This window comes from Lemur catta, chromosome 2, assembly GCF_020740605.2.
Source record: "Lemur catta isolate mLemCat1 chromosome 2, mLemCat1.pri, whole genome shotgun sequence".
Taxonomy (NCBI): Eukaryota; Metazoa; Chordata; class Mammalia; order Primates; family Lemuridae; genus Lemur; species Lemur catta.
Window position 1 is genome coordinate 100232379 of NC_059129.1, and position 27445 is coordinate 100259823.

General features: G+C 46.2%; 1 protein-coding gene across 1 annotated transcript in view; it reads right to left on the minus strand.

Annotated features, from left to right (window-relative positions):
• BEND3 (BEN domain containing 3) overlaps nt 1-26801 on the minus strand; it is a 47656-nt gene extending 20855 nt beyond the window's left edge. The window contains exons 1-3 of the mRNA XM_045544114.1: nt 26576-26801; nt 2656-2703; nt 1969-2171 (exon numbers count right to left, since the gene is read on the minus strand). Coding sequence (XP_045400070.1) covers nt 1969-2171; nt 2656-2692 — 240 coding nt within the window. The 5' untranslated portion in view covers nt 2693-2703; nt 26576-26801. The remainder of the gene's footprint in view (nt 1-1968; nt 2172-2655; nt 2704-26575) is intronic.
• Between the last annotated feature and the right edge of the window lie 644 nt (nt 26802-27445).

Consider the following 27445-nt stretch of genomic DNA (forward strand, 5'->3'; position numbering starts at 1 on the left):
AACTATATGATATTCCGGAAAAGGCAAAACTATTGAGATAGTAAAGAGGTAAGTGGTTGCCAGGGGTTATGTGGGAGGGAGAGATGAACAGGCCCAGCACAAGAGATTTTTAGGGCAATGAAACTACTCTGTATGATACTAGAATGGTGGATACATGTCATTATACATTTTTTCAAATCCACAGACTATACAACACCAGGAGCAAACCCTAATGTGAACTATGGACTTTGGGTGATAATGTGTCAATGCAGGATCAGCAATTGTAACAAATGTACCACTCTGGCGCAGAACCTTGGCAATGAAGCAGGCTATGCATGTGTGGGGGTAGGAGGTATATGGAAAATCTGTGCCTTTTGCTCAATTTTGCTGTTAACTCAAAATTGCTCTAAAAAATACAGTCTGTTAAAAAATAAAAAAGGAAAGAAGTACTGTATACATGCTACAGCATGGATGAACCTTGCAGACATTATGCTAAGTAAAAGAAGCCAGACACAAAAGGCTACAGTGTACATGATTCCACTTACATGACGTGTTCAGAATAGGCAAGTCCACAGAGACAGAAAGTAGATTAGTGGCTGTCAGGAGCTAGAAGAGGAGGTAATGAGGAGTGACTGCTAATGGGTAGGGGTTTGTTTGTGGAGTTATGAAAACGTTCTAAAATTGATTGTGCAGTCAAATGCACTACCACTGAGCTATACCCCCATAAAACTGATTGTGATAATGGTCACACAACTTTGTGAATATACTATAAACCACTAAACTACATAAATTAAATTGGTGAATTATACAGTATGTGTACTATATCTCAATAAAGTTGTTTGGAAAAAACCCAAATTAATAAATAAGATAAAATAAAACAATAAATAAATGTATCACTCGATGTTCCATGATGTGGAATGCAGGTCCTCATTGGCATGTAATGTAAACATGTATACTTAACTTCTGGTTAGAATCTTAGTCCCATCACTATGCTAAATAAGATAGTTTTCACTTATTGCAGCCTAACCAAATCCCTAAAATGCACATATTACCAATTTCTTTGGATGAGCCCTCACATCATTGGATAGGGGAGAATTAAAACAAACCACTGAAGCCAAGTCCCAGGCTGACACCCCACGGTGCTCCGGCTAATGACGAGGAGCCTGCAAATCTTGCTGTTTTGAACGAACATGCAGAAGGTGAAATGCTCATCTGGGTCTCCTAAAGAGTGGGGGAGGGGGGAGTAGGCGGTAGGGCTGGGTCAGGGAACCTGGGAAAATGTTCTTCTAAGAGTTAAAGGCGGATGTGCTGTACCATGGGGAGGTTCTGCTGACGGGGCATTTGGCCAGCCAGCCACCCGCCTCCCAAAGCAGCCTCTCTCCTCAGCCTTGGCTGTGCCATGTACATGTCTTGTCTCGCACCCAGACTGTAGGCTGCTACATACATGGCGCCACGTGTCCATTTCTATTTTTTATCTCTCTCAGCATTCAATATAATCAGCAGGTGGTTAAGAAATAAAGCAAATTCATAAAACAGATAACTCAGGGGGTAAAGAACTCCCCATTTTACAAAAAGATTCACTCAAAAAGAGTTTCTTCAGGAAAACATCCTCTAATAGATAGGAGAGATGGATTTAATTTAGGAAAAGATCAAGCCCCCAATCTACTGCGTAAAGTTGAGGTAGGCTTATGTTAACCGTCCTTGCTATCAACGAGTTCTAGCCTTCCCTAGTGGAACGCAGCCAAACAGCGAACGCAGAAGCAGTTGAACTGTGAAGACCCTCTTACCCATAAGGAATCCAGACAGAGACAAGAATTCCTGTTAAAGACACCTTCTAGAAACCGCAGCCAGAGATGGGATAGCTTAAATGAAACCCCTCTTGTGTCCAAGGGTTTAGCAGTTGCCTGGAAGCCCCGGAATAGAGGGAGATTCAGCACTAAATCAGAGGGTCAGAGCCTAAGCAAAGCGAGGAAGTGGCTGGGCCCTCACCTCGGGTATCAGCCGCCTCCTCTTCACGCTGGGGACAGAGTCTGGCAGGCCATCGCTGGCCGGCTGCTTTCGTTTGCTGGAGTCCTGGAGGGCAGTGAAGACGCTGTCCAGAGGGTGCTTGTCAGAAGGCCTGGAATTCACTGAGCAGTCCAGGGCAGCATCTTCAGCCTCTGTCTCCACTTTCACAGTGTTGTTTTTCAGAACTGTGGCAGAGAAGAAACAGGGCTCAGTGGGAAAGACCAGGGCCGCACAGAGATCGGCAGGGCTCTCTTGAGCCACGGGGGATTTGTGGGTGGCCCTTTGACACTGTCACTCAGATAAAGATGTCCAGTCATAGCAAACTTGTGCTTTTCAACAATGCAATTTTGCTCTCGTTGCACCAGTGCTATACAATAAAACCATGTTCCAAGAATATTTAGTTCCAAATTGGTTTAAAAGTCATCTTTTTTGGGGGGGGAAGGAGACGGAGGGAGAGAAATAAATATTATCTTTTTGTGCTTTTAAAAAGTAACTTTGTAAAGATACATAAGATGCTTATAACAGGTGTGTGGGTGGAGACGGATGGGAACCCACAGGGCTGGGAGGGCACTTTTCATTATACATGTTTTTATATTTTTAGACCATGTGAATGTATGACCTAATCAAAAATGCTAAATTAAAAACATTTTGTAAAACATTTTTTTTTACCTTCTTCTACATCTTCACTGAATTCAGTTGAGTTCATCTTCTATTCCACTAAATGAAAAGACAAAGAAAAAGTCTTGATTTATTGTTTGGTTTATTTCTTAATTTCCCCTACCCACAGAGAATTCCCTTACTCTCCCAACCCCAGCTCTGGGTAACAGAAGGCTAAAGGCCGTGCAGCACTGTGGTCACAGGTGTCCCCTTAGTCTTGTCTATAGCCAGCCAGGAGCAGACAGGCCTTGGGTACCCCTGCAGGGGGCCCTTCTCCAGGACTTCGTGTGAACATGGTGTGTCTTCAAGCATACACTGACAGCCACTTACTGAACCAGGGGAACGGTACTTGAACAAATCAAGTCTTGAAAAAGATCCCAATTGTAATGATCTCCCTTTAGTCTATGCTTCTAAATTCCAGCCACAACACGAAAAGGCTGAAGAAGGTTGGAGGCTGTGGATCCCAACAGACCCGAGCTGCCCATGACAGTGGCCACTAGGCACGCGTGGCTGCTGAGGACTCAAAATGTGGCTAGTCCAAATGAAGATGTGCCGTAAGTGTAAAATAAACACCAGATTACAGATTTAGCCTAGTAAAATGAATGTAAAATATCTCACCAATAATTGTTTTATATTGATTACATGTTGAAATGATAATATTTTGGACTTACTGGGCTAAATAAAATATTCTTATTAAAATTAATTTTACCTATTTTTTTAAAGTGGCTACTAGAAAATTTAAAACTGTATATGAGTCAGGTGCAGTGGTGTGTGCCTGTAATCCTAGCTATTTAGGAGGCTGAGGTGGGAGGATCACTTGAGCCCAGGAATTCAAGACCAGCTTGGGCAACATAGCAAAACCCTGTCTCAAAAATAAATAAGTAAATAAATTACATATGTGCATATTTTATATATATTATTTATATAAAACATGTGTGTATGTATATATATATATAATTTTTTTTTTGAGATGGGGTCTCAGTCTATTACCCAGGCTAGAGTGCAGTGGCATCATCATAGCTCAGTGCAACCTCAAACTCCTGGCCTCAAGTGATCCTCTCAACTCATCCTACCGAGTAGCTGGGACTACAGGCATGCACCACCACACCCAGCTAATTTTTCTATTTTTTTGTAGAGATGGGGTCTCACTACATTGACCAGACTGGTCTCAAACTTCTGGCCTCAAGTGATCCTCTCGTCCTGGCTTCCCAAAGTGCTAGGATTACAGGGGTGAGGCACCACACCTGGCCTATATTATATTTTTAGTGGATGGCACTGGTCTAGCCCTTCCTTCAGAAGTAAGAAGGAGAAACAGGCATTGTGGATTTTGAAGTGCAGGGTGTTAGAGGTTAGAGCTCCACACAATCTGTCCCAAACAGACCAGACAGACAGTGAGGCAGGAAGGGGTGGTGGTGCGAACCAGCCCCTCACTCCCACTGCTCCAGCTGGGACAGAACTGACACCATGATTTTTTTTTCTTTGGTTTTTTTATGTATGTATGTATGTATGTATGTATGTATTTATTTTGAGACAGAGTCTTGCTCTGTTGCCTAGGCTACAGTGCTATGGCATTAGCTTAGCTCACAGCAACCTCAAACTCCCAGACTCAAGTGATCCTCCTGCCTCAGCCTCCCGCGTAGCTGGGATTACAGGCATGCACCACCATGCCCAGCTATTTTTTTTTTCATATTTTTAGTTGTCCAGCTAATTTCTTTCTACTTTTAATAGAGACGGGGTGTCACTCTTGTTCAGGCTGGTCTCGAACTCCTGACCTCAAGCGATCCTCCCACCTCGGCCTCCCAGAGTACTAGAATTACAGGCATGAGCCACCAAACCCAGCCCTGACACCAAGATTAAAAGTACCACTAAGTCTTCGAGATTTCCCAAATTCCATAATAGCATGTACATGAACAGTATAAGGTACAAATGCGGTAGTAACATTTGGAAAAGAATACACACTGCAACCTTTAATGTTGGCATTGGGAGCCAACTGATTAAGCTGACTGTAGACACTGAGTTCTCATTTTGGTTAAGGATCAGAGGAGAGCAGGACTAAGGAGCATTTCTTAGATATTTATGTAACAGGGATGCCATCTACAATGCTCAGTAACCCGTTCAAGGGGTAGCCACACAGTGGTGTGTGGTCAGCAAAGAGTCCCCTGCCCGAGATGGGTGAATGAGGTGCGAGGGGCCAAGAGAAAGAGCACATCTAGGTGATCTATGAGCACCATAACTTCAAAATTCAACAATAATAGCCATACTTACAAAGTACTTATGATGGGGAGCACTATTCTTAATGCAAGAATAGTATACAATAGTGCAAGATAGGCAAAATTCTTTTCAGAGGAATGAAAAAGATAATAAGATTTATTTGAAACTAAAAATAATTCCTAATCGCCAATCATCTCCTACCTGAAAAACAAAACACGCAAGGTGATACTGATGGAAAACAAGTAGTAAGTCAACCTCAAGGGTTCAAGAACTGTATTATTGGAGGTGAATTTTAGCAACTCCTTCCATTGTATTTCAAGGAAATAAACAGTAGAATTCGGTAACTGTCACCTGAGCGGGTGTCTCTGAATAGACAGGAGGGTTAGACACTGCCAGGCAGAAGTTCAGACCTGATTCCAGCCCAGACAGGGGACCTCTCCAGGAAACACACAGGTCACCCGAATGCCCCGAGCTTGCCAAATGCCCTTGGAAACTCTGCCACATGGTCACATAACCCATTCCCTCCCATCAAGGGCAGGCTGAGCAGCAGCAGAGAGGAAGGGGAGGAACAAGGGCTGTCGGAGACCCACACACTGTACAAAACAAATCACAACGTGCAGAGAAAAAAGGCAGGAGATGGAGAAGATACGGATGGTCTATTTGGGGGATAAGGGCCACAGTGAAAGAAAAACTGCAAAGACTCGGGCTAAGCAGAAAGCGTTAGAAGGATGAGTGAATACAGAAGGAAAGAAAGCAGGAGTTGATGAAAGAACACAGCAGAGCCACAGGTGCTGAGTAAGGAGGGCACATTTAACTCCCTTGACACCCGGCCAGCCCTGTTTCTCCTCGGGCCACCACGTGAGAGCAGTGCTGGGGCCCTAGGGCGCCCAGGCTGCCGCTGGAATGTGGCTTGGCGAGCAGGAAGGCTATGTTCTGAACAACCGCCATGTGATGCTACAGCAGGCGATTTAGCCTTGAATTCTGAGACCCCAGAAAATGATGAAGGAAGAGCACCTATCTGAGCCACCTGGCGGGGCCGGAAAGCTGGGAAGGCTCGCCCCTCGGGGCATTCAGGACAGCCAGGGCATCGGCTTTGGAAAATATTTCCGGTTCATTTATAGACTAGTGACAGATGTTAGGTTAGCACAGAAGTAACCCACAACACAGGATGGTGGGCCCCTTCCCTCGCAGCCAGCGGATCAGCCGCTCGCTGGGAAGCCGGGGAATCTCCTATGTGCAAGGCACTGGGTGCACCGGGGAGGGAGTGAGGGCGCTCTCAACACCCAGCCCACCGGCTCCTGCCAGGCCCCAGTGCCCAGTGCGCGTGGCCTCTGCCTCACCCTGGGCTATTTTAGTCTCAAGTTTAGCAATAAAGAAACTCAGGGCAGGTAACTCCTCCAGTGTCACACAGCTACTAAGGGACAAAACCAGGATTCAGATCCAGTCTGCCTGTGCCTCCCATCAGCCAGCCGAGTGACGAAATAACATTTTATTAAGGTTCTTTCGGTGAACATATTGACCTGTTTCTGGACTCGGGTCTCTCTGTCCAACAGCAACCGGGGAACCCAGGTCTCCTTTGCCTCCAGGTAGCTGCCTGGAAAACCAGTCTGCTCCACATCAGAAACAGACTTCACCCCACAGCACAGAGAAGTTTCACAAGAGGGACATGCAGTTTCACAAGTGCAGTGTAGGCCACTCCCTGCACACCCCCGCCCCCCCCCCCCGCCCCCCCCGCGGCCGCAGTGACAGCACGTGAACAACACGCCGGCTGGGTAGAAAGGGACTAGGCATCACATTGCTACTTCCACTTCCTGGTCTTCTGCCCAGATGAGGGTCACAAGCTGTGCTCCTCTTGGGCGGACACAGAGCACCCAAATGCCTAGCACGCCACAGAAATTACTTTTCCTTGCATGACTACAGGTTTTGTGGGAGCTGCTGCAACCACCACAGTCTCCTTTGCCTGCTGGACTTGAGACAATTTCTCATTCTAACATTCTCTACCTTTCAAAATCTTCTTATTCCTCTCAGCACAAAACTCAAATTGTAAGACAGTCTATGCATCCACATGTCCCCCCCCAAATCAGCTTCTTCTACAAGGGGTGGCTTTATGTATTTATTTATTTTGAGACAGAATCTTGCTCTGTTGCCCGGGCTAGAGTGCCATGGCATCAGCTTAGCTCACAGCAACCTCAAACTCCCAGACTCAAGTGATCCTCCTGCCTCAGCCTCCCTGGTAGCTGGGATTACAGGTATGCACCACCATACCCAGGGAAACCTTGATGGGTTCAAGGGAGGGTTAAGCAAATGAAGGAGACATGTGCGGCTTGCAGCTGCCTCTAGTTAAAATGCCACAGGTTGCTACAGGTTGTAGACGACCTATCAGACGGTAACTCTCAAACAGGGCCAATCTCTACTGGTTAATTTAATAAGTGATAATACTTGGTTTTTTTTTTTTTTTTTTTTTAAACAAATAGCCTAGGAAGCCTGAGGCAAAGTGACTGTCATGGTACAAAAAGATTTTAAATGTTGCAGAGCTCATAGGAGTATATATACATTTATTATTACACCTACTAGTCTCTATTCCTCTGCATGGAGTGAGATGAGCAATGTTGAATTTTCCATTCAGGGCATGTGGGTGGGGAAGATTAGAAGTCATCAGAAACCCTTCAGTTTACAAAAAGCACAATAGGGAGGATAATCTCAAATGTTCAGAAATAACAAGATGCTTTAGACACTCAAATATCAAATTACAAAGGATAAACTGTTTAAGTGGGCTACATAAATGTAGTAACTTGCAGGGCTTGGGGCTACCTCTGCGCCTCACGCTGGAAGCCAGAATGAGAATTGTGCCTATCAGCGTGCACCTGGCAGGGCGTGGCAGGGACGCTGAGGAGGGAAGGAAGTCTGTGAAGAAAGACAAAGGCAAGAAAGTGAGAGCCATTCTCTGGTGCTCAGGAAGAACCACACCACAGAGAAATGGAAACGCCGGCAAGACTTACACCGTCTAGGACATTTTGTACTTTTGGAGTTCCTTTTAAGAAGGGAAGGTGCGTGAAGTGATTTTTTTCTTTCTTTATCAGGTAATACACTTATCCTTCAGCATCCATGGGGAATTGGTTCCAGAAGGCTACCAAAATCCAAGGATGTGCAAGTCCCTTATATAAAATGGTGTGTGTTTGCATAAAACCTATGCACATGCTCCTGTATACTTTAAATCATTTCTATCTTACTTATAATATGTAATACAGGCCAGGCGGTGGCTCACGCCTGTAATCCTAGCACTCTGGGAGGCCGACGCGGGTGGATCGTTTGAGCTCAGGAGTTCGAGACCAGCCTGAGCAAGAACGAGACCCCGTCTCTACTAAAAAAATAGAAAGAAACTATATGGACAACTAAAAACATACAGAAAAAATTAACCGGACATGGTGGCGCATGTCTGTAGTCCCAGCTACTCGGGAGGCCGAGGCAGGAGGATTGCTTGAGCCCAGGAGTTTGAGGTTGCTGTGAGCTGGGCTGACACCACGGCACTCACTCTAGCCCGGGCAACAGAGTAAGACTCTGTCTCAAAAAAAAAAAAAAAAAAAAGTAATACAATGCTGATGTAATAAAATGCTATGTAAATAGTTGTTATACAGTATAGTATTTTTATTTGTTATATTTTATTGTTGTATTGTTATTTTTTAATTGGTTTTCCCTACCCCCCAAATATTTTCCATCCACAGTTGGTTGAACCTGAGGGTGCGGAGGGCTGACTGTACATGTGCATGGAACAAAATTCAAAAGGTAAAAAGGATATTTGGTTTAAAAGTCCACTCTCCTCCAGTTACGGGGTTACTGTCTTGAAGGCAACAATGATTGCCTTCTTGTGTGTCCTGCCAGATAGTCTGTATCAGTGGTTCTCCAAGTGTGGTCCTCAAAAGGGTAGTGCTGGAGCCCCCTTCATGGCTTCCACAGATCTCATGTCCCTCTCTCCAAATCTACCACAGCCCGAGATTGACCAGAGTGGGAGGATTTACACCAGGAAACTGACATTCACTACAAGCAGGGCTTTTTTTTTTGAAACAGGGTCTTGTTTTGTCACCCAGGGTGGAGTGCAGTGGTGTGATCATAGCTCATTGTAGCCTCAAACTCCCGGGCTCAAGCGATCCTCCCACCTCAGCCTCCCGATTAGCTGGGACTACAGGTGTGCACCTGGCGAATTTTTTTCCTGTTTGGACCGCTGGTTTACCAGTACATTCAAGATCCTTTCAGGGGGTCCTTGAGATCAAAACTGTTTTCATAGTAACACTAAGATGTTATTGCCTTTCACTCTCATTCTCTCACAGGTGTGCAGGGGAATTTTCCAGAGGCTACATGACACATTATTTCACAAAAGATTAAATACAGAGACAGGCACAAAAATTCATTAGAGATTTGCAAAAATGTAAACAATGCCACTGTTCCCACTGTTTTTTCAAACATACAGTAGTATGTCATAAAAATGTTATATTAACTTCTAGTGGCTTTATCACAGTTAATTTTTATTATGTGATTATTTTCAAATAAATAAATATTTACATATATTTCCGCCTTTAATTTCTAACACAGTAAATATTGACAGATATGATCCACATATACAAAAGCTCTTTGGGGTCCTCAATAATTTTTAAGAGCATAAAGGGGTTCTGAGACCAACGGTATGAGAACTCTGTTTCTCAGTTTTTTCCCTTACTAGGTCATGGAAATTTCTCTATCACTATTTGTTTCAGTTTGGACTCCCCCAACAGCAGATCTTGGGACAAGGATTTGAGATGAGCAGTTTCTTTGGGAGGAGACAGAGATGGGCTGAAAGCCAAATAATGAGCTTCCAGTCACAAACAGCACCCGCACAACAGGAAGTCCCGAGGTGTCGTCCAGGGCCAGCAAGAACAGAGGGAAGACCCAGCCCACCTGGGCGAGCTGGAGGAAGGCAGTAGCCCTCCTGCGCCCTTCCCTTCCAGCTCCTGCCGACACGCGGCCCAGCGCTTTGTACACTCAGTGGAGATGCAGTAATACCAGCCCGCACAGGCAGGGAGGTGCTGTGCTGAGGGCTTTGCAGTAAAGTCATTTATCCTAACAGTCCTGTGAGGCAGAACTGTTCTTCCCATTTCACACATTAAACCTGAGGTACCATGCTAGAGCAGAAAGGCAGCTTCGAGAACATCTAGCGCAGTTCTCCCATTTCCTAGGCGTGGGACTCGAGGCTCAGGAAGGTTAGGAACATGTCCAATGTCATCTCCTGAGGAGCGGCCCCAGGTATCCAGTGTCCCTGCCCTGTGCCCTGCTGCATGATGGGGAGTTGCTGGTGGCCATGCGGGACAGACCTGTCCTTTGTGCAGGCTAGAGGTTATTTGAGGGGACCGCAGTCAACACCTCTACCATGATAGGACCTACAGGATGAAGATGGGACTCTGGGAACTTCTATGGGAGAACTGAATGGGTAAACACAAGAAGATAAAAGCAACAGGAAGGAAAAGGCAGTCAGAACCTCAAGGTTAGCGGGACATTAATTACTGTGTCTGTAACAACCATAATCACACCTACTACACACAGGCTATGTATGTATCACAGCTGTGTAGAAGCCCCTGTCTCTTGAATTTGGTGATCTGGATGCAAATATTTTTAAGCCCTAACATATACCTATGAGATTTTTTTCCCTTTAGGAAAGAGATAATGTTAATCAAAGCAAATTCTAGGGGAAAAGTCCACTTAGGAAACAACTCTATCAATGTCAATCAAGGCATATCTTGATCTTCCTCGTCACTCTCGGCTTCTAAAGACCTATGACCTGTCGCCTCCAGAGCCTCACACACTTGAAACTTCTGATAAGGAGCCACGGCAATGAGCAAAGGCCAGAAGGACATGGAACTGGGCCAGGAGGTCTTCCCTCCTGTGGCAGTTAGCAGTACAGTAAACACAGCAGGAAGTCTCGGCCAGTGAGGATGGGAACCTTGGTGCAGGAAAGCCCTTCACAACCATTACCCTTTATTAATTACTGCTGCAGTCCACAAAAAGCTGTGGAGAAAAGGGAAGGGACAACAAACCAAATGTGACCTGGATTAAGATCACCTTTGATCACTAGTTTTTTCCTTTATACAAAGTTAGAAAGTCAACTTCTACACATTTTCTCAACATATGACTTTAAAACCTCTACTAACAGATAAAGCTGAGCATTAAATTACATGTTAAGATTCAAAATCAATTGTTCATTACAGGGCTACCCAGTCAATAATAACATACTTCAAAGTTCACTGGGGATATCTTAATTCTGTAATTAAAAAATGCCATAAAGCAGCTGGAAAGAAATATGCCAAAATGTGAATTACCTCCAATTAGGAGGTTATAGTTGATTCTTTCTTTCTATTTTCCTCAACTTTCCAAACTATTCTACAGTGAGCATGCAATTCTTTGATACTGAAGAATCAAGTTTTTAAGATGAAAAATAAGAAGCACAGTAATCTTTTCTTTTTTTTTTTTTTAAGATGGGGTCTCACTATGTTGCCCAGGCTGGTCTCAAGTGATCCTCCTACCTCAGCCTCTGGAGTAGCTGGGACTACAGTGTGAGCTACTGCACCCAGCTCTATAATAATCTTTACTGTCCAGCAGGTCTGTTCTATTATTCTGTTATCTTTACAAATAGCAACAAGCTAAGAATGTTTATAAAATCAAATCATTTAACTTTTAAACATTTAAAACACCGATGATCTAAGAAGCAATATAACAATATAACAACTGATAAATTAGTGAAGACCTTTCACTTCCTCACCATCCCTGACAGCGTACAAAGTTCCTCAGTATGAGAACAGGAGGAATCAGTCTCAGCTCACAAAGCCACGTGTCAGTAAGAAGGTAGAAGGATCAATTTTGAATACTAGGCTGGTCCGACGGTAGCGGGTTATCAGAACTTACTAACATTAGTGTCACTCAAGTTGGTATACAACCCCCCACTGCTAAATTTGACTGGCTTTTAAAAAAAAAGGAAAAAGTAAACTAAGGAAATGTCATTTCCTGGTGGATGCATTATAGACTGACTATATCAATACATTTGTATGATACTTGAATTATTTTTCAAAATGAGCCAAATTTCATGAGAGGGAAAAAAGAAAAAAAAAAAAAAATCAACCCCAAACCCAGTCTTCTGGATCAGGGGCCCAGGCCAAGAGCCGAGGCAGGTCACAGCAGAGGGGCCTGTGGCGGGCTGGGGGGGAGCTTCGCAACTGGCCAGCGCAGAAAGGCCCGACTGGCTGGGTTTCTGCGTGCCGGATGCTGGATGGGACTGTTACACGTGGTCCTTTCTTTGGGGTTTTCTTGTGCCTGAGCACCCTGGTAGATGTCCTGTCCCGCACCTAGAGCCCTCCTTCTCTGACTCCTCGAAACCAAATCACACTGGGTGATCAGAGGCCTGGTGCAGGGGCCGTGGCTCCAGGATGAACAGAAGGCAGCAGTGGGGAAAGAGGGTCTGGGAGCTGAGAAGTGGCTGGGCCATAGCAAAAGGAAGCAGCATGGTTAGGTCACTGGTTAAACGTGGTAATAAAGCAGTCATTGCAAGAATCTGACTCAGGGAAATTTTCCTCCTTAAGAACTGCGATGCGAGATGACACAGTAACCTAAGCAGCGGGCACCCGATGTGGCATTCCTCAGCAAAGCCCGTGGTAGGATCACTGGTCTCTTCCCTAACTGGCCACAGGTTTCCAAAGGAACATGTTCTCTAGCACACCCACAGGGGGCAGGAGTGACCCCAGGTACTTCTCTATTATGTTCTTCGAACAGTCAGTGGCTTAGAGGAGAGGAGCGTGACAAAGCCTTTTTCTTTTTTTTTTTTTTTGAGACAGAGTCTCACTCTGTTGCCCGGGCTAGAGTGAGTGCCGTGGCATCAGCCTAGCTCACAGCAACCTCCAACTCCTGGGCTCGAGCAATCCTCTTGCCTCAGCCCCCCGGGTAGCTGGGACTACAGGCACGCACCACTGTGCCTGGCTAATTTTTTCTATTTTTAGTTGTTTGGCTAATTTCTTTCTATATTTTGTTTTCTTATTTTTTTAGTAGGGATGGGGTCTCACTCTTGCTCAGGCTGGTCTTGAACTCCTGACCTCGAGCGATCCACCCGCCTCGGCCTCCCAGAGTGCTAGGATTACAGGCGTGAGCCACTGTGCCCGGCCTGACAAGGCCTTTTGTGTGAACTCAGCCCAAGCCTAATCAGAGCCACCAAAGGCTTGCGGGCTGGCCCGGAGTCACACAGGACATGCAGCAGGCCCAGAAATGGGAAGTACTTGGGCTTCCTGAAACCTTGAGGTTCAAATCCCAGCCAGCTGACTCAGGATTCTGCCCTGCTGAATCAGAAATGTCCTACAGGCTTAGTAGGACTTGCCACTAGCCCGACATGCAGGTGAGGGAAGCCCTGGCCCCAGAAGCCCTTGACATGTCAGGCCACTCAGGGACAAAAATCCCCCTCACACCCAAGACCCTTAAGATTTCCTTGAGAATGAGCCTGGAACCCAAAACAAGGACAGTGGCAGTGTAGCCCCTAACACACACAAAAAGTAAAGCAGAGAGAATATGCTCAGACCATTTTAAAAATGTCCTTAATAAAACAAACTCAAGGATTAAAAAGTTTAACTAAAACCAAAACCTTACTTCAACCTTTTCACAACTGCCACACTGCATATTTGACAGCTCTCTGCCATCGGTCATATTGACTTTTAAAAATTAAATCCAAGGCCAGGCGCGGTGGCTCACGCCTGTAATCCTAGCCCTCTGGGAGGCCGAGGCGGGTGGATCGCTCGAGGTCAGGAGTTCGAGACCAGCCTGAGCGAGACCCCGTCTCTACTAAAAATAGAAATAAATTATCTGGAGAACTAAAATATATATAGAGAAAAAATTAGCCGGGCATGGTGGCACATGCCTGTAGTCCCAGCTACTCGGGAGGCTGAGGCAGGAGGATCACTTGAGGCCAGGAGTTTGAGGTTGCTGTGAGCGAGGCTGACGCCACGGCACTCACTCTAGCCCGGGCAACAGAGTGAGACTCTGTCTCAAAAAAAAAAAAAATTAAATCCAGAAAAAGTCCAGGCACAGTGGCTCACGCCTATAATTCCCTATAATTCCAGGGCTTTGGGAGGCTGAGATGGGAGGATCACTTGAGGCAGGAGCAAGGCCTGGGCAACAGCGAGATCCCTTCTCTACAAAAATTTTTAAAAATTAGCTGGGTGGCGCTGCAGAGACCAGGAGGAGGGAAAGGAACTGAGTGGACTCCCAGGGTGACAGCCTCAGTCCCACCTTCCAAGGAGGAAAGGGGCATGACCTGCTGGCTCTGCTTTCCCCCTTCCCACTGAACACAGGCTGGGCTCAGATACAGCAGCAAGTCAACTAGCCAGATGTGCCATCAGATGACCAAGGAAGGGACTAATGCAGTTGATCTAGAAGAAAATAGAACTGCCTACTAAACTTTGGAGTCAGACAGAACTGGGTTAAAACCCTAGCTTTTGACCTGGTTTTTTGAAAGGGCTTTTAACCCAGTTAAAGCATTTAGCATCTAACACCAGGCAAACTGCTTACCTATCCATCCAAGCCTTGATCCTTTCTTCTGTAAAACGGAGCGGAACACATCTACCTTGCCTCATAGAATTTTCATGAAAATTACAAAGGAGAACGTGCCTGGCACGTAGCACTCAATGTTACCTATTATACACCTTTCTTTTTTTTAAAGAAAAATATTTTTAAAGTGCATTTCAATGGTACATTTTTAAAAGAACTGCAGAAAGTTTCAAAAAGTTTAGTAACTTTTCTTTCAAATTAAAAGCACAAAGAAACAAACTGGAGGGGAGGGTGAAATCAAATAACACACTCTCCCTAAGGACAGGAAGAATGTTCCCATGCCATCTGCTCTTGCAGAGCAGGGTCTGTGGGTGGGTTCACAGGACCCGCTGGGAGCCCCGGGGCTCTCAGAACCCGGTCCTCTTGGCAGTGGCATCCTGCCCATGGGACTTGCAGGACATGTTCGCAATTTGTTTTTATTTTTAGACACATCTGCAAATGCAGTTTGAAAAATACCAGTCCTCACAAAACCAGGGCAATTTTCTCCCGAGTTTTTCTAAAGCTGTAATTGTCACTGCCTTCCTTATTCAGTCAAAGCACAACCTCATCTTGCAGCATGCAGCCAAGTATAACCACACAACCCTGCCTGCCTGCCTGCCGGCCACTCGGCATCTTACCCTTTGCTCACTGCATTTTATGAATGTGACTAAATGTGCCGTCTTCCTCAGCTAAGGGGTTCTACTTAAGTTCCCCAGCCTCATGAAGGGCTACTACCTCAGATTGCTTATAAAAGACCTGCTTATAATTTTAACCTTGTCATCCAGAAGCCGAGGCTCAAGGTGGAAAGGGACAGCACGTGCCAGCACCCACCCATGTGACTGACTGGACAATGGTGACTAATTTTTCCCAGGAGGTATAAGCTGAGTTTCCTCTGTACTTCCCACTTTTTCAAGAGTTTCCTCTCATGACTACATGAGCTAATTAGGGTTCGGGGAACAATCTGGCCCCTACTGGTCCCCACCCCCAGGCAGGCCTCAGCTCTTTGCTTTACTAGCTCCATGCTCAAACCAACAGCCCCTGGTATACAAGAAAGGGTCAACAAGTGACTCACTCAAATGAGCAATCAATACCCTTATTGATACTCATGCAACTGTGTTTCACTAGCCAGTGATAACTAAAAATCAGACAGGGGGACAGGTGGCCATTGTTAGGAAACAAAAAAATTAAGAAGGCTTACTTTTCAGAAGAATCCCAATAAATCTAAAAGAAAAATTAAGAGGGCTGACTTTAAACACACGTGTTTCAAGTTGGATTAAAACTGAAAGAGCCGGACGAGGTGGCACGTGTTTGTAGTCCCAGATACTTAGGAGGCTGAGGTGGGCAGATTGCGTGGGCCTAGGAGTTCGAGATTAGCCTGGGAAACATAGCAAGACCCTGTTTCTAAAAAAATTAAAAATAAAAGTGTAAGAGAGCTCTTAGCTTGGCATATGTGGGGAATTTGTGGCAGCTAATTCCAGAAACCACAAGAGCTATGAGCTGAAACAATGATGTAGCAAGAAATACTGGAGCACTGCAAGGAGAAGAGCACCTGTCAAATCAGAAGGGAGAAAGAAACCACGGGAGCAAGGTGATGCTCACAAGTCACAAAAAAAAAAAGCCATTTTTTGGCACGTGCATTTTTGTGACTTTAAATTTTATTTTTAAAAATTATCCTACAATGAAACTGATTCTCTGGAGGTGTATAGTTCTATGAAAGACAACACATGTATACACCCCTGTAAACACTACTAATAGGATACAGAAAAGGTCTATCATCCCAGCAATTAATTCTGCAAATAATTCTTCCCTAAGCTTACTTTAGCCAATAAAGGGTACAATGTAATCAGGGCAGCAACCATAATCTACCACTTGTCATCAAAATTAAGTGCCAGGAAAAAAATCATTACATCCTAACCTCCCATGCATTAACACTAAATTATTTTTGCTGGTTGGGTAGTGACCTTCATGTGTTTCTATATTATATAATTTGAGGTATTTAAACTTTGCATCATGGTGTCAATACAATTCACACAAGCATGCTGTTTTCTTCCTCATTGCTTCAGGGGCTTTCCAGATGGCTCTAAAAAGTGGCAGGTGAGACATTCCTACTACATATTAAGTTTTCACCTAATCAAACCTTTATCAGGGTTGACTTCAATTTTTCTCTTCCTAATTATTGGACATTCTGCCATGCTTTCGTTCACACGAGGGGTGCTTAGGAGCCAAGAAGGGACCCAAAAGGAGAATGTATGAAGAAAATGTGTCAATGTGGCACCCTTTAATAAGATTATTGGGGCTGGGTATAGTAGCTCACACACCTGTAATCCTAGCACTTTGGGAGGCTGAGATGGGAGGATTGCTTGAGGCCAGAAGTTCAAGACCAGCTTGAGCAACATACCAAGACCCCGTCTCTACAAAAAATAGAAAAATCAGGTGGGTCTGGGGTCACATACCTGTTGTCCCAGCTACTCAGGAGGCTAAAGCAGTAGGATCACTTTAGCCCAGGAGTTTGAAGTTGCAGTGAGCTATGATAATGCCACTGCATTCTACCCTGGGCGACAGAGAGAGATCTTGTCTCAAAAAAATACAATAAAATAAATCATTGGGATGCTATCTTGTCTGCTGGATCCTAACTGGCCTCTCTTCTTGCTGTGAGTAGGGAGGGTGGGTGGAACAACATAAAACTTTCCTGTTAAATTACTTCTTCAGCAAGAAGATGGCATCTCTGGTGAGACCTATATTCTGTGGCAGGAATTTTTATGTGACAGATTTTAACGGGTCTGGTTTTTAATCTGTGAATTTCAAGGGCCACTTACACACTAGCTAACTCACGAGCAGGAACCGGCCACTCTGACTCCTTATTTCTTCTCAAATCCAAGAGGCTTTCTCTATTCATTTAGTAAACATTTACCGAGCGCTACTAAGTTATTAGACACCAGGTTAGAAGCTGGGGATGTAAAACTGTCAAGAAGATACAGTATCTCGCCCAAGTTCCAGTACTGAGGAAAGCTTGACAGAGTCCTGCATGGTGATATAAAACCAGGAACTAGGGATGAATGGTTAGAAAAAGAGAAAAAGTAACTACAAGGGTGGAAGCGGGGAGCAGGTAACAAAAGCATCTCCTCCATCCCCGTGGTTTATGTACCAAGGTAGCCTTAAAGGCTCACTTCCTTGCCTCAGTTTGCCACAACGTAACTTTCTAGCACTCTAAGCCGCGATGCCCTGTGGCGCGTTAAACTTTTGCAGTTAAGCATTCAAAAGTTACTTTAAAAAAGGTGATGCTGAAGCTCTTAACCCTATTCCGGTACTCCTGTCTGGTTAGGCTTTACCTACAAAATTCTTCCAGATGGGCCACCTGAGCAGTCAAACTCTTTCTTTTACTTTTGTCAAAACACTTTGTTCAAATATAAATCCATACACATATGTGTAGGAAGACAGATATACATATGTATGTTTCAGCACACAGGCCCTCCAAATCTGTGCTGCACAACTCACCGCTAAGGCGAGGGCAAAGTCTGCGTGGGAAATCAGGTTTACAATAGAGGGAAAGGGCCGGTCACGAGGGGCGACGAGTGCCTCAGGCTCCAGCTCCGTGGCGGCCAGGAAGGCCTCGCGCCAGCCGCGGTGCACACCCAAGGCGCCGGGCCCGCCTCCAGCTCCCGGGCAGCGAGAACCGCGAACCGCCGTGGGACGGCAGGGAGGGAGCGCTGCGCCACCTGGCGGCGGGGCCCGTCCCTCTCCGCTCCCAGCTGCCGCCGCCGCGGCCGCGGGCCTCCCTCGCTCCATTTGCGGACTCCGGAGGCTTCGTTCCTCCGAGCGGCGGCTCCTCCGGCCTCCCGCTCGCCGCCCGGCATCTCCCTCCAGTCCCCGCCCCCTGCTCCTGCTCTGACACCCCCTTCCACACACCGAGCCGTCCCCAGCCGCAGCCCGGCCGAGCGCGAGCGCCGAGCCGCCGCGGGCACCGCAGAGCCTTCCGGCAGCCCCGGCCGCTCCATCGCGGCGGCCGGCGGGGGTGCGGGGCCGGCGCGCGGCGCGAGTGGGGCGGCGGCGGCGCGGACCGTTCCACCGCGCGTCTCCCCCGCCCGCGCGGCGCGCGTGCTCCCCGGAACGCCATGGAGCCGCCGCGTTCCGAGCGGGCACAAAGGGGCGCGCAGCACAATGGGTGCGGCGAGCCCGTGGGCGCCGGGTGCCCGCTCCCGCGGCTCGGCCCTGCGCGGGGGTGGGCGCCCCTCCCGGCGGGCGCGCTCGGGGCAGCCCCCCTTCGCTTCCCCTCCCCTGCTCCCGCCCCCACCCCGGCATGGATGTTGCAGTCACTCTTCCGTCCGTCTGCCCCGGAGCCGCCGCCGCCGCCGCCACCGCGCGGCCGGCTCGATCCGCCCCGCACTTACCTGGGACACGAGTTCTGTACTTTGCAGAGCGGGCCCGCGCCGAGTTTGGGCGCCACGTGGGGGGCAGGGCGCGGGGCCGGGGAGTGGGGGCCGCGCGCGGAGGGCCTGGCCGGGGCGGCCCGGGGAGTTGCTGGGGGCGGCGGGCGGGCGGGCGCCGTGTATTTTCCCCTCTCTTTGTGTGTGTCCGTGCGCTGCGCTCTCGCGTGACGTGACGGGACTCCGTGTGTCATTTCCGCACAAGGACACAGGAGCCCCCGCTGCAGTGGAACCACAACCCCTCCGCCCCCACCCCCGCCCGCCCCTCCCCCTCAGCGGGGCACACGCGGGACCGGCGGCGGCGCTCGGGCGTGAACGGCCGCGGCGGGGAGCTGGGGCGCGCACTCCGGGGACCCGGACGGCCCGGCGCGCTCGGCCGGCGCCGCGCCGCTCCACGTGGGCCCGCGCTGGCTGCCCGGGCGGGGGGCGGCGGCCGCGCACCCACGGCGCGCCGGGCAGCGCTGCCGAACAATGTGCCCTGCATGCCGTGTGTTCTGCCCCCGCGAGTCATTTCTCTAAAACGTGGTTCCTCAGACCCGAGAGTTTGGCCCGAAAAGCCTCTTTTTCTACTTTTTTCCCCCCGCGGGACGGCGACTGTGCGGAGCGTCTCCTCGTTGCGCCCGCGCCTCTCCCGCATTTTTGGCATTTCGGCCGCGGCCCCGGCCCCCGGGCCGGTCTTCCCGCGCCGCGCCCGCCACAAAGACGCCGGGGCGCGCGGCCCGGGTGGCCCCTTTGGCCCCACGGGGCGGCATGGAGTCTGGCGGGACGCGGGAGAGCGACCCGGGCGCTGGGAAACGCTGGCTCTGGCCACTCCCCCAGCAGGGTGGCCGCCCTCTGTTGTAAACCTAAGAGCTAAAAATCTGCCTTGTACTTGGAACCCGAAGTTTTGGGGTTTGAGGCTGCGGAGCGAGAGATTCAGAAGCGCGCGCGCTCACAGACCTACACGCCACAGATACAAACCCACGGGATATCTGCGCCTAGCGCTTAAAATAGGAAAACACGAGTCACCAACTCAATAAAGGCTGATTCTGTCTACTCCCAGCTCCCGGACAGTAGGTTCCAAGTTGATAAATAGGAAACCTACCCCTCGGGTATTTTTTCAAGTCTCAGTGATTGGGAGGAGGGGCTGGGTGAGAGTCAGGGAAGCCCAATTCAAAAACCACGTTTGTATTTTAGGCAAACAATGAGAATGTAAATTTTTTAAAAATCTTTTAATTTGCCGATTGAAGAAAGTATAAAAAGAAAAATGCAAATGATCCCATCTGCTGCTCACAGCTGACTGGCTGCAAGGGTGGACCATGTGGCCCAGCCCTGCGCGGTCGGTGAATAGGTAGAATAGAGCTTTAAAAGAAGGCATATGCTGGCTCCTTGCTGCCCGGTCGAGGCGAGGGTTTGAATTAACGTATAGTTTTGGATTACCGTATCCTTCTCCACAGCACTCCAGTTGGGAATTTCACAATAATGCAAGTTCCTCCCCTTCGAGTTTGAAACCAAAAGGGACAGGGTTCAGTTATCTAAGACCTTTGAGGAACTATGTGGAACATTCCCGTCCTGTATTTGGATTGCAGACTTTGAGAAGTCAGTACTAATTGTTATGCAAAAGTAGCAAGCAGCCTGGGGATCCGAGCCCTGCATCCGGGATGGGGTGGGGAGCTTTTATAAAAGAATCCATACGTGCTCAGTGTCATTCAAAAAAGGATGATGAAAAGAATGGGGCCGAGATAGCAGCCCTTCAAATTCAAAAGACTTGGGTCGCCCTATCTACATTTAAAATAGGGCGGAGGGAGGAAGGGAGGAGGGCTGCTTGGGGGAGAATGCTTAATTTATACATTCTCAGAAGACTGAGTGGAGGCGTTTCGAATTCTGCCGGGAACTTGACTTTTACACTTGCACATTAAATAACACGTAGGATACAGTACGTCGGTTGACTTAGTTAACAGATACAGCAGTTTTATTCTCACCTTCAATTTAATGTGACAGTTATAATTAGAATTTTAAAAGTAGAAGTTGCATTTCATTAGTTCAGTTTTCTAGGATTTCCCAGTAGAAGAGTTAGGAATAGTTAAGAGTAGCATTTAAGCTCATCTTGTATTTAAATCACTTTGCTGTAGTGCTTTAAGAATGTAATGTGAACTTGTTAAATTTTTGGAAAGAGGACTAGATGAAATGTGTGCTGTGAAGGGATTTATCTTTAGCCAATTATTTAAAGTGACAACTCAGGTATGTAGTTAAAGAGAAATGAAATAATAAAACTATAGAAACAAATAATAGAAATTAGCATTTCTCTGTTCATATTGTTTGAAACCAAAGATGTTTGTCAAATACAATAATTTTATTAATAAATAGTGTCCAAGGCTATGCTTAACTGATTTAGCTGACCTTTTAAAACACTTCTTTCAGGAAGCTGAAACTGACCTTGAAAACTTAAGTATTGTACATTTGCATAAGTAGATCAATCTACTTAACAAAACAAGTTGTTTGTTCCAAGTAAGTTTTTAACGGAAATAGAAGTCATTGCTACCTGGGAAAGGAAATTACCTACCTTCAAATGGTTTTGCATATGTACATGGGGTTTTCTTTTCTTTTTTTAATAAGGCAAAGGGAATACAGTGAATAAAGGTGAAAATAAATGTATTGGAATAGTTATATCTAATTTTGGAAACTTTAATTCTAAAAGTGCTATTGGATAAGGTAATGCCTTACAAAAAAATGTGAATAAACATGGTAGAAGATGGGGAGAGGAATGAGGCATAAAAAGCACAAACCCTGCCCAGTACAGCCCTAAGAAGTCAATAGTAGTTCATGGTTTATAAGGATAAAGATTTGAAAAAAAATAATAACCTAGGTTTTGGAGGTCTGCTAGATTTGAAAATTCTTAATTAGAAATGCATTTTTCAAGATTTCAAGTTAGAGCTGCTGCAACTGATCTAGTCAATCCGTTTTCAGTTTTACCTGAGTAACATGCAGCAGAGGGAAATTTGGCTACTTGGCCATATAAAATACTTAAATAAAACACTAAACTCAAATGGAAAATTACACAGCATTTAATAGTGGGATACATATATATGATATAAATATATATAATTGAGTGGCAGACAGACATTAAGTTTCAGATATCTTAACTGTTAAAGGTTTTTATCATTGCTAAAATATATTTATAGTTGCCAAGACAATATTTAGTAGTACTAGCTTTTCAGTAGTTAAATCTTAAAACAACGCAGCAGATTTCACTGTTACTTTTGAGACATTTCCACTTTATTTCTTGCCTGCTGGATGTATAATCTTGCCAAGTATTCAAGTTCAAACAGAACTAGCTGGCAGATCCAGATTCTGTGAACACTCACAACAGAGAAAAAGAGGAGCAAGAGAGGTTATATTAATTTTATTAAATAGGACCTACAGGAAGAGGAGGCCTCAAGGTTTAACCCCCTGTGTGTGGGAAAAAAGAAAACAAAACAAAACTATCTTTAGTGGAATGAGGAGCAGGTAAATGACACCCCACCATGCAGTGTGAAAAAAAAAAAAAGAGGTTTGAATGCAAAGTTACAGAGAATTTGTGCTGGGCATTTTCCTTATGTGTAGGAGAACTACTTAATAATTTACAGCAGCTTGAGATTTTAAGCACTGAACACAGCCATTAGGATCTGATTTTGGTTGAATATCTGGTATGCACAATAGGATTCTGCAAAAAGATATACTAGGGAGAGTGAAAACTGCTGCAATCCCACTTTCAATTTCAGGCCCTTGAGAAAACAAGTGCCAATCTGAACAGTAGCTCATTCTGAACCCAGACTGCTGGCTGGAGGCGCTGTAGCCACCAGGGCCCCTGCACCCAGAGGGGTGCCCAAGGGCCTACAGTCAGGCATCCCACACTGATCACAGCTGCAGCGACAGGCAGGGAGCAGTCAGCCCAGCCAATCAGAGCCCATTAAAGAAAGAGGAGATATATACTGCTCTAGCAATTGACCAATTTTTTAAAAAATTATTTTATGCTATGGATCGAAAGACTTTATAAATGAAATGGTATGTTTTAATCAGAATTATTTGACTTGCCCAAAATATTCTTTGTAAAACACGTTACAGAAATGAACTCAAGATGCAGTAATTCCACTTCTAGGAATCCATCATGGTGAAATATTCAGTCAAGGTTACATATACAAGGATGTTCACTGCAGGATCATTCATGATAGGAAAAAAATTGGAGAGAGATTAAAAAATAGTTAAATAAATAATACCAGCTATGTAAGCTTTAGAAAGAAGGAAGGTGATCTTTTTCATGAATGTAGAAGAATGCGACATATTGTCGAGTAAAAGAAGAAAATTAAGATTTAATATATAGTGTAATCCCATTTGTGTAAAACATGAAAAACATTTATGTACATGTATCTGGGTGTAAGTAGAAAAGGTCTGGGAAATGCAGGGGAAACAGTGGTAACCCCTGAGGTATAGGATGGTAGAAAGGAGAAAGGGACTTTTACTTTTTCATGTGTGTAATGTTTTATTTTTTCCCCCAAAATAAGTGTCTATTGCTTTTGTAGCCCTTTTCCCTTCCCACGAACTAAAACAGAGTTATGGCTGTGGCCTCAAGAGCAAAAGTCACCCCTCAGTAGCTAAGTCATGCTGAGCTGGTGTGGGAGCTCAGATTGACTCAGGTCACCAATCCCCTCTTCCTCCACATATTTTTATGGCTTAAGCAGAAAAAAAAAAAAAGGAAGAGAAGAAATCCTGGTAAAAATTACCCGAAAGTAAATATGGCATTTGGCTACAGAATACAAGGCCCCTTCTTCCAAGCTCCTGAAGTGTCAACATTGTATTTTAAGAGGTAACTGTGGATATATCTAAGATTTCCCTAGAATCATGACACATTAGAGCCTGAGAAACAATAGATGTCAGCTGCCTGGTTCTACCAATAAAGAAATCGAGGCTGAAAGAAGGGGTGGTTTGCCCAAGGCTCACTAGCCTTTGGAAAGATGCTTTGGGGTTCCTCTTTCTTAATTATTCCAACCAAAGGCTACAGAGGTTTAAAAAAAATCAAAGATTACGGAGGAGTGAAATATAAAAGATTTGTGCTTCACAGAATTGTATTCATATAAATGATCACACCCCCCCCCCCCCCACTCCCAGCCTCATCCTTTGTTCCTTAGCAGTTTTAGGCCCCTTTCTCAAGAGGCCTCAGGTGTCCCAAGGCTGAGTTGGCGGCCCTACTCTGCACTACCATGGCAGCTTTTTCTTTTCTTTTTCTTTTTTTTGAGACAGAGTCTTGCTCTGTTGCCTGGGCTAGAGTGAGTGCCGTGGCGTCAGCCTAGCTCACAGCAACCTCAAACTCCTGGGCTCAAGCAATCCTCCTGCCTCAGCCTCCCGAGTAGCTGGGACTACAGGCATGTGCCACCATGCCCGGCTAATTTTTTCTATACATATTTTTAGTTGGCCAGCTAATTTCTTTCTATTTTTAGTAGAGATGGGGTCTCACTCTTGCTCAGGCTGGTCTCGAACTCCTGAGCTCAACCAATCCTCCTGCCTCGGCCTCCCAGGGTGCTAGGATTACAGGCATGAGCCACCTTGCCCAGCCAGGTTTTTCTTTCTCTGTCATGGAGACTGTTATAAATTGACCTGTTTCCCCCCAAAATTCATGTGTTGGAGTCCTAACCCCCCGTATACCTCAGAATATGAGTGCATTTGGAGATAAGGCCCTTAAGAAGGTAATTGAGTTTAACTGAAATCATAAGGGTGGGGCCGTAATCCAATAGGATTGGTGTCCTTATAAGAAGAGGCGATTAGGACACAAGGCAGAGAGGAAAGGCCATGTGAGGATGCAGTGGGAAAGCAGCCATTGCATGCCAGGGAGAGGGGCCTTGGGAGAAAGCACTACTGCCAGCACCTAGGACTTCCAGCCTCTAGAACTGTGGGAAAAATTTCTATTGTTTAAGCTACCCAGTCTGTGGTATTTTGTTATGACAGCCCAAGCAGACTAATACAGAGACCCTGCTCTCATGAAGCCATAATTGCCTTTTTATTTGTTTGTCTCCTCAACTAGAACATAAATTCCTGGAGGGCAGGACCATGTCTGGCCACTGTATCTCCAAGTGCCTGGCACTGAGCCTGAGACATAGTCTATTCTCAACAAGTATTTGCTGAAAGAATAAATGAGTTGTTAGATATCAATGTTCCCTTCCCTTTGCCCTTTGTATAGATGAGCAAAAGGGTCAAAGGTCAAGAGCAGAACTATTCCCAGTCTACAGTGAATGGTGCCTTCTGGAATTATCTCTGCATCACATATGCTGTTATAAGCAAATGGCCCAAACGCAGGCAGCTAATTCATGGCAGGCTCATACTATACCAACTCTGCAATAATAATATCACACAGCTGTAAAATTTTGTTTAGCCTTCCTATTTCCATAGATTTTTTAGTCTGCTTAGGCTACCATAACAAAATACCATAGATTGGTGGATTAAACAACGGAAATTGTCCAGGCATGGTGGCTCACACCTGTAATCCCAGCACTTTAGGAGGCTGAGGTGGAAAGGTCGCTTGAGGCCAGGAGTTTGATACCAGCCTGGGCAACATAGCAAGACCTTGTCTCGACAAAAAATTAAAAAAAAAAATTAGCTGGGTATGGTGGCACCCAGTATTCCAAAGGCTAAGGCAAGAGGATACCTTCAGCCCAAGAGTTCAAGGTTGCAGTGAGTTATAATCAGGCCACTGCCCTCCAGCCTGGGTGACAGAGCAAGACCCTATGTCAAAAAAAAAAAAAAAAAAGAGGGGGAAAGAAAGAAAAGGAAAGAAAATTTCTCCTAATTCTGGAATCTGGAAGCCTGAGATCAGGTGCCAGCATGGTCAGCTTCTGAGGAGGGCTTTCTTCCTGGTTTGCAGATGGCTGCCTTCTTGCCCTGTCCTCACAAGTGCGTGGAGGGGGAAGCTACTCAGGTGTCTCCCTCTCTTTTTTTTTTTTTTAAGAGATAGGATCTCGCTGTAGCTTGGAACTCCTGGGCTCATGTGATCCTCCCATCTCAGACTCCTGAGTAGATGGGACTACAGGCATGCGCCACCATGCCTGGCTAATTTCTTCTGTATATTTTTAGTTGTCCAGCTAATTTCTTTCTATTTTTTTTAGTAGAGACGGAGTCTCGCCCTTGCTCAAACTGGTCTCGAACTCCTGAGCTCAAACGATCCGTCCGCCTCGGCCTCCCAAGTGCTAGGATTACAGGCGTGAGCCACCATGCCTGGCTGAGTAAAATGTTGAAATATTAATAACTGGCCCAGACACATTAACAAGGTTTTGATATTTTTTTCCATTCATACAAAATAACACAAACAAACAAACAACCCCCCTCCCCCAACACAGTTCCAGTTTAGCAACAAAAGCAAAAAGGTTCATATGACAATCCTCAATGCGGAAGACACCCACGGACACCACTGTAAATTCACACTCCACCCAGAAAGTTAAACAAATACCACTGTATAATTCTAAAACATGTCTAAAATGTGACAGTCCCCAAACCACATTCTCCTCACCCCACCCACAAGGAAAGGAACAATGAGTCCTGCCCTCCTTCTCCAGGACAGGATCTAGTAGCCTCTGCCACGTGTGCACTTTGGTGCCACTAGAGCCCTGGGCTAAGTAACTAAGCCGGTGAGAAGGAATAGATACTACGTGCAAATCTCAGTGCACACATTTGTGTGTATGAAATGACGATTTTTATAATTTGCTTACTATTTTGAATCCCATCCTTTTGGAGCCCTCCTCAACCTCAGGGGACTTCCAGGGGCTTCTGCCCTCCAGGCATCTGCTCCATCTTGCAGGGCCATTCATCATGCTGCTCACCATGCCCTGCAGGCAGCGGCTCTGCCAGGCCCAACAGGGGACAAGGTCATCTCTTTGCAAGGCTGCCTCGAACAAGGCTACGGTGCAGATGCCTACAGGGCGCAGGCAAGGAGAGTTCGTGAGTGAACCAGGCAGTGTGCCTACTAAACACAGAACAGGCTTCACTTTCACAAAGGATTACACCAGCTCTCGTGTATCTGTCAGTATCAGCCATCGCTAGTCTATCTTTTGTTTCCCCATTTATGGAAAAAAATCTTGGATAAAGAGGAACATTCCTCTATTGCCTAGAAAACAGCAGTGCAAGTGTCCTGATGAATGACAATGAGCCCTTAGCCTCAGCGTAGGGACAAAGCAGGGACTGGTGGGGACTGTGGCAGGTCAGAGCCTTCATTCTGTATCCAAGCAGGCAGCCGCTGATGCCATGACAGACTGAACCCAGTGTGGCCAAATCTGCCAATTATTCAAGCGAAACCCCAAATCTGGATTTTTATGAGAAATTGCCTGGATTTTAATACTGAATGACTGAAATTCACATGGCCAAAGCCTGTCTGCAGGTCAGATCCAGCCCAGTGGCCTCCAGTTTGTGACTTGGGAGCTGGCCGCAGCACACAGCCTTATCTCTAGGAACAGCCCTAACTCCCAGCCGGGTTGCTTGAAAGCCTACACAGCCACCCTGCTCATCCCACCACCCCACCCAGGGGCCTTCTGCTTTGCCCAAGATGCTGCCTATGGCTCAAATCCTCTCCCTGCTGGGGCTTA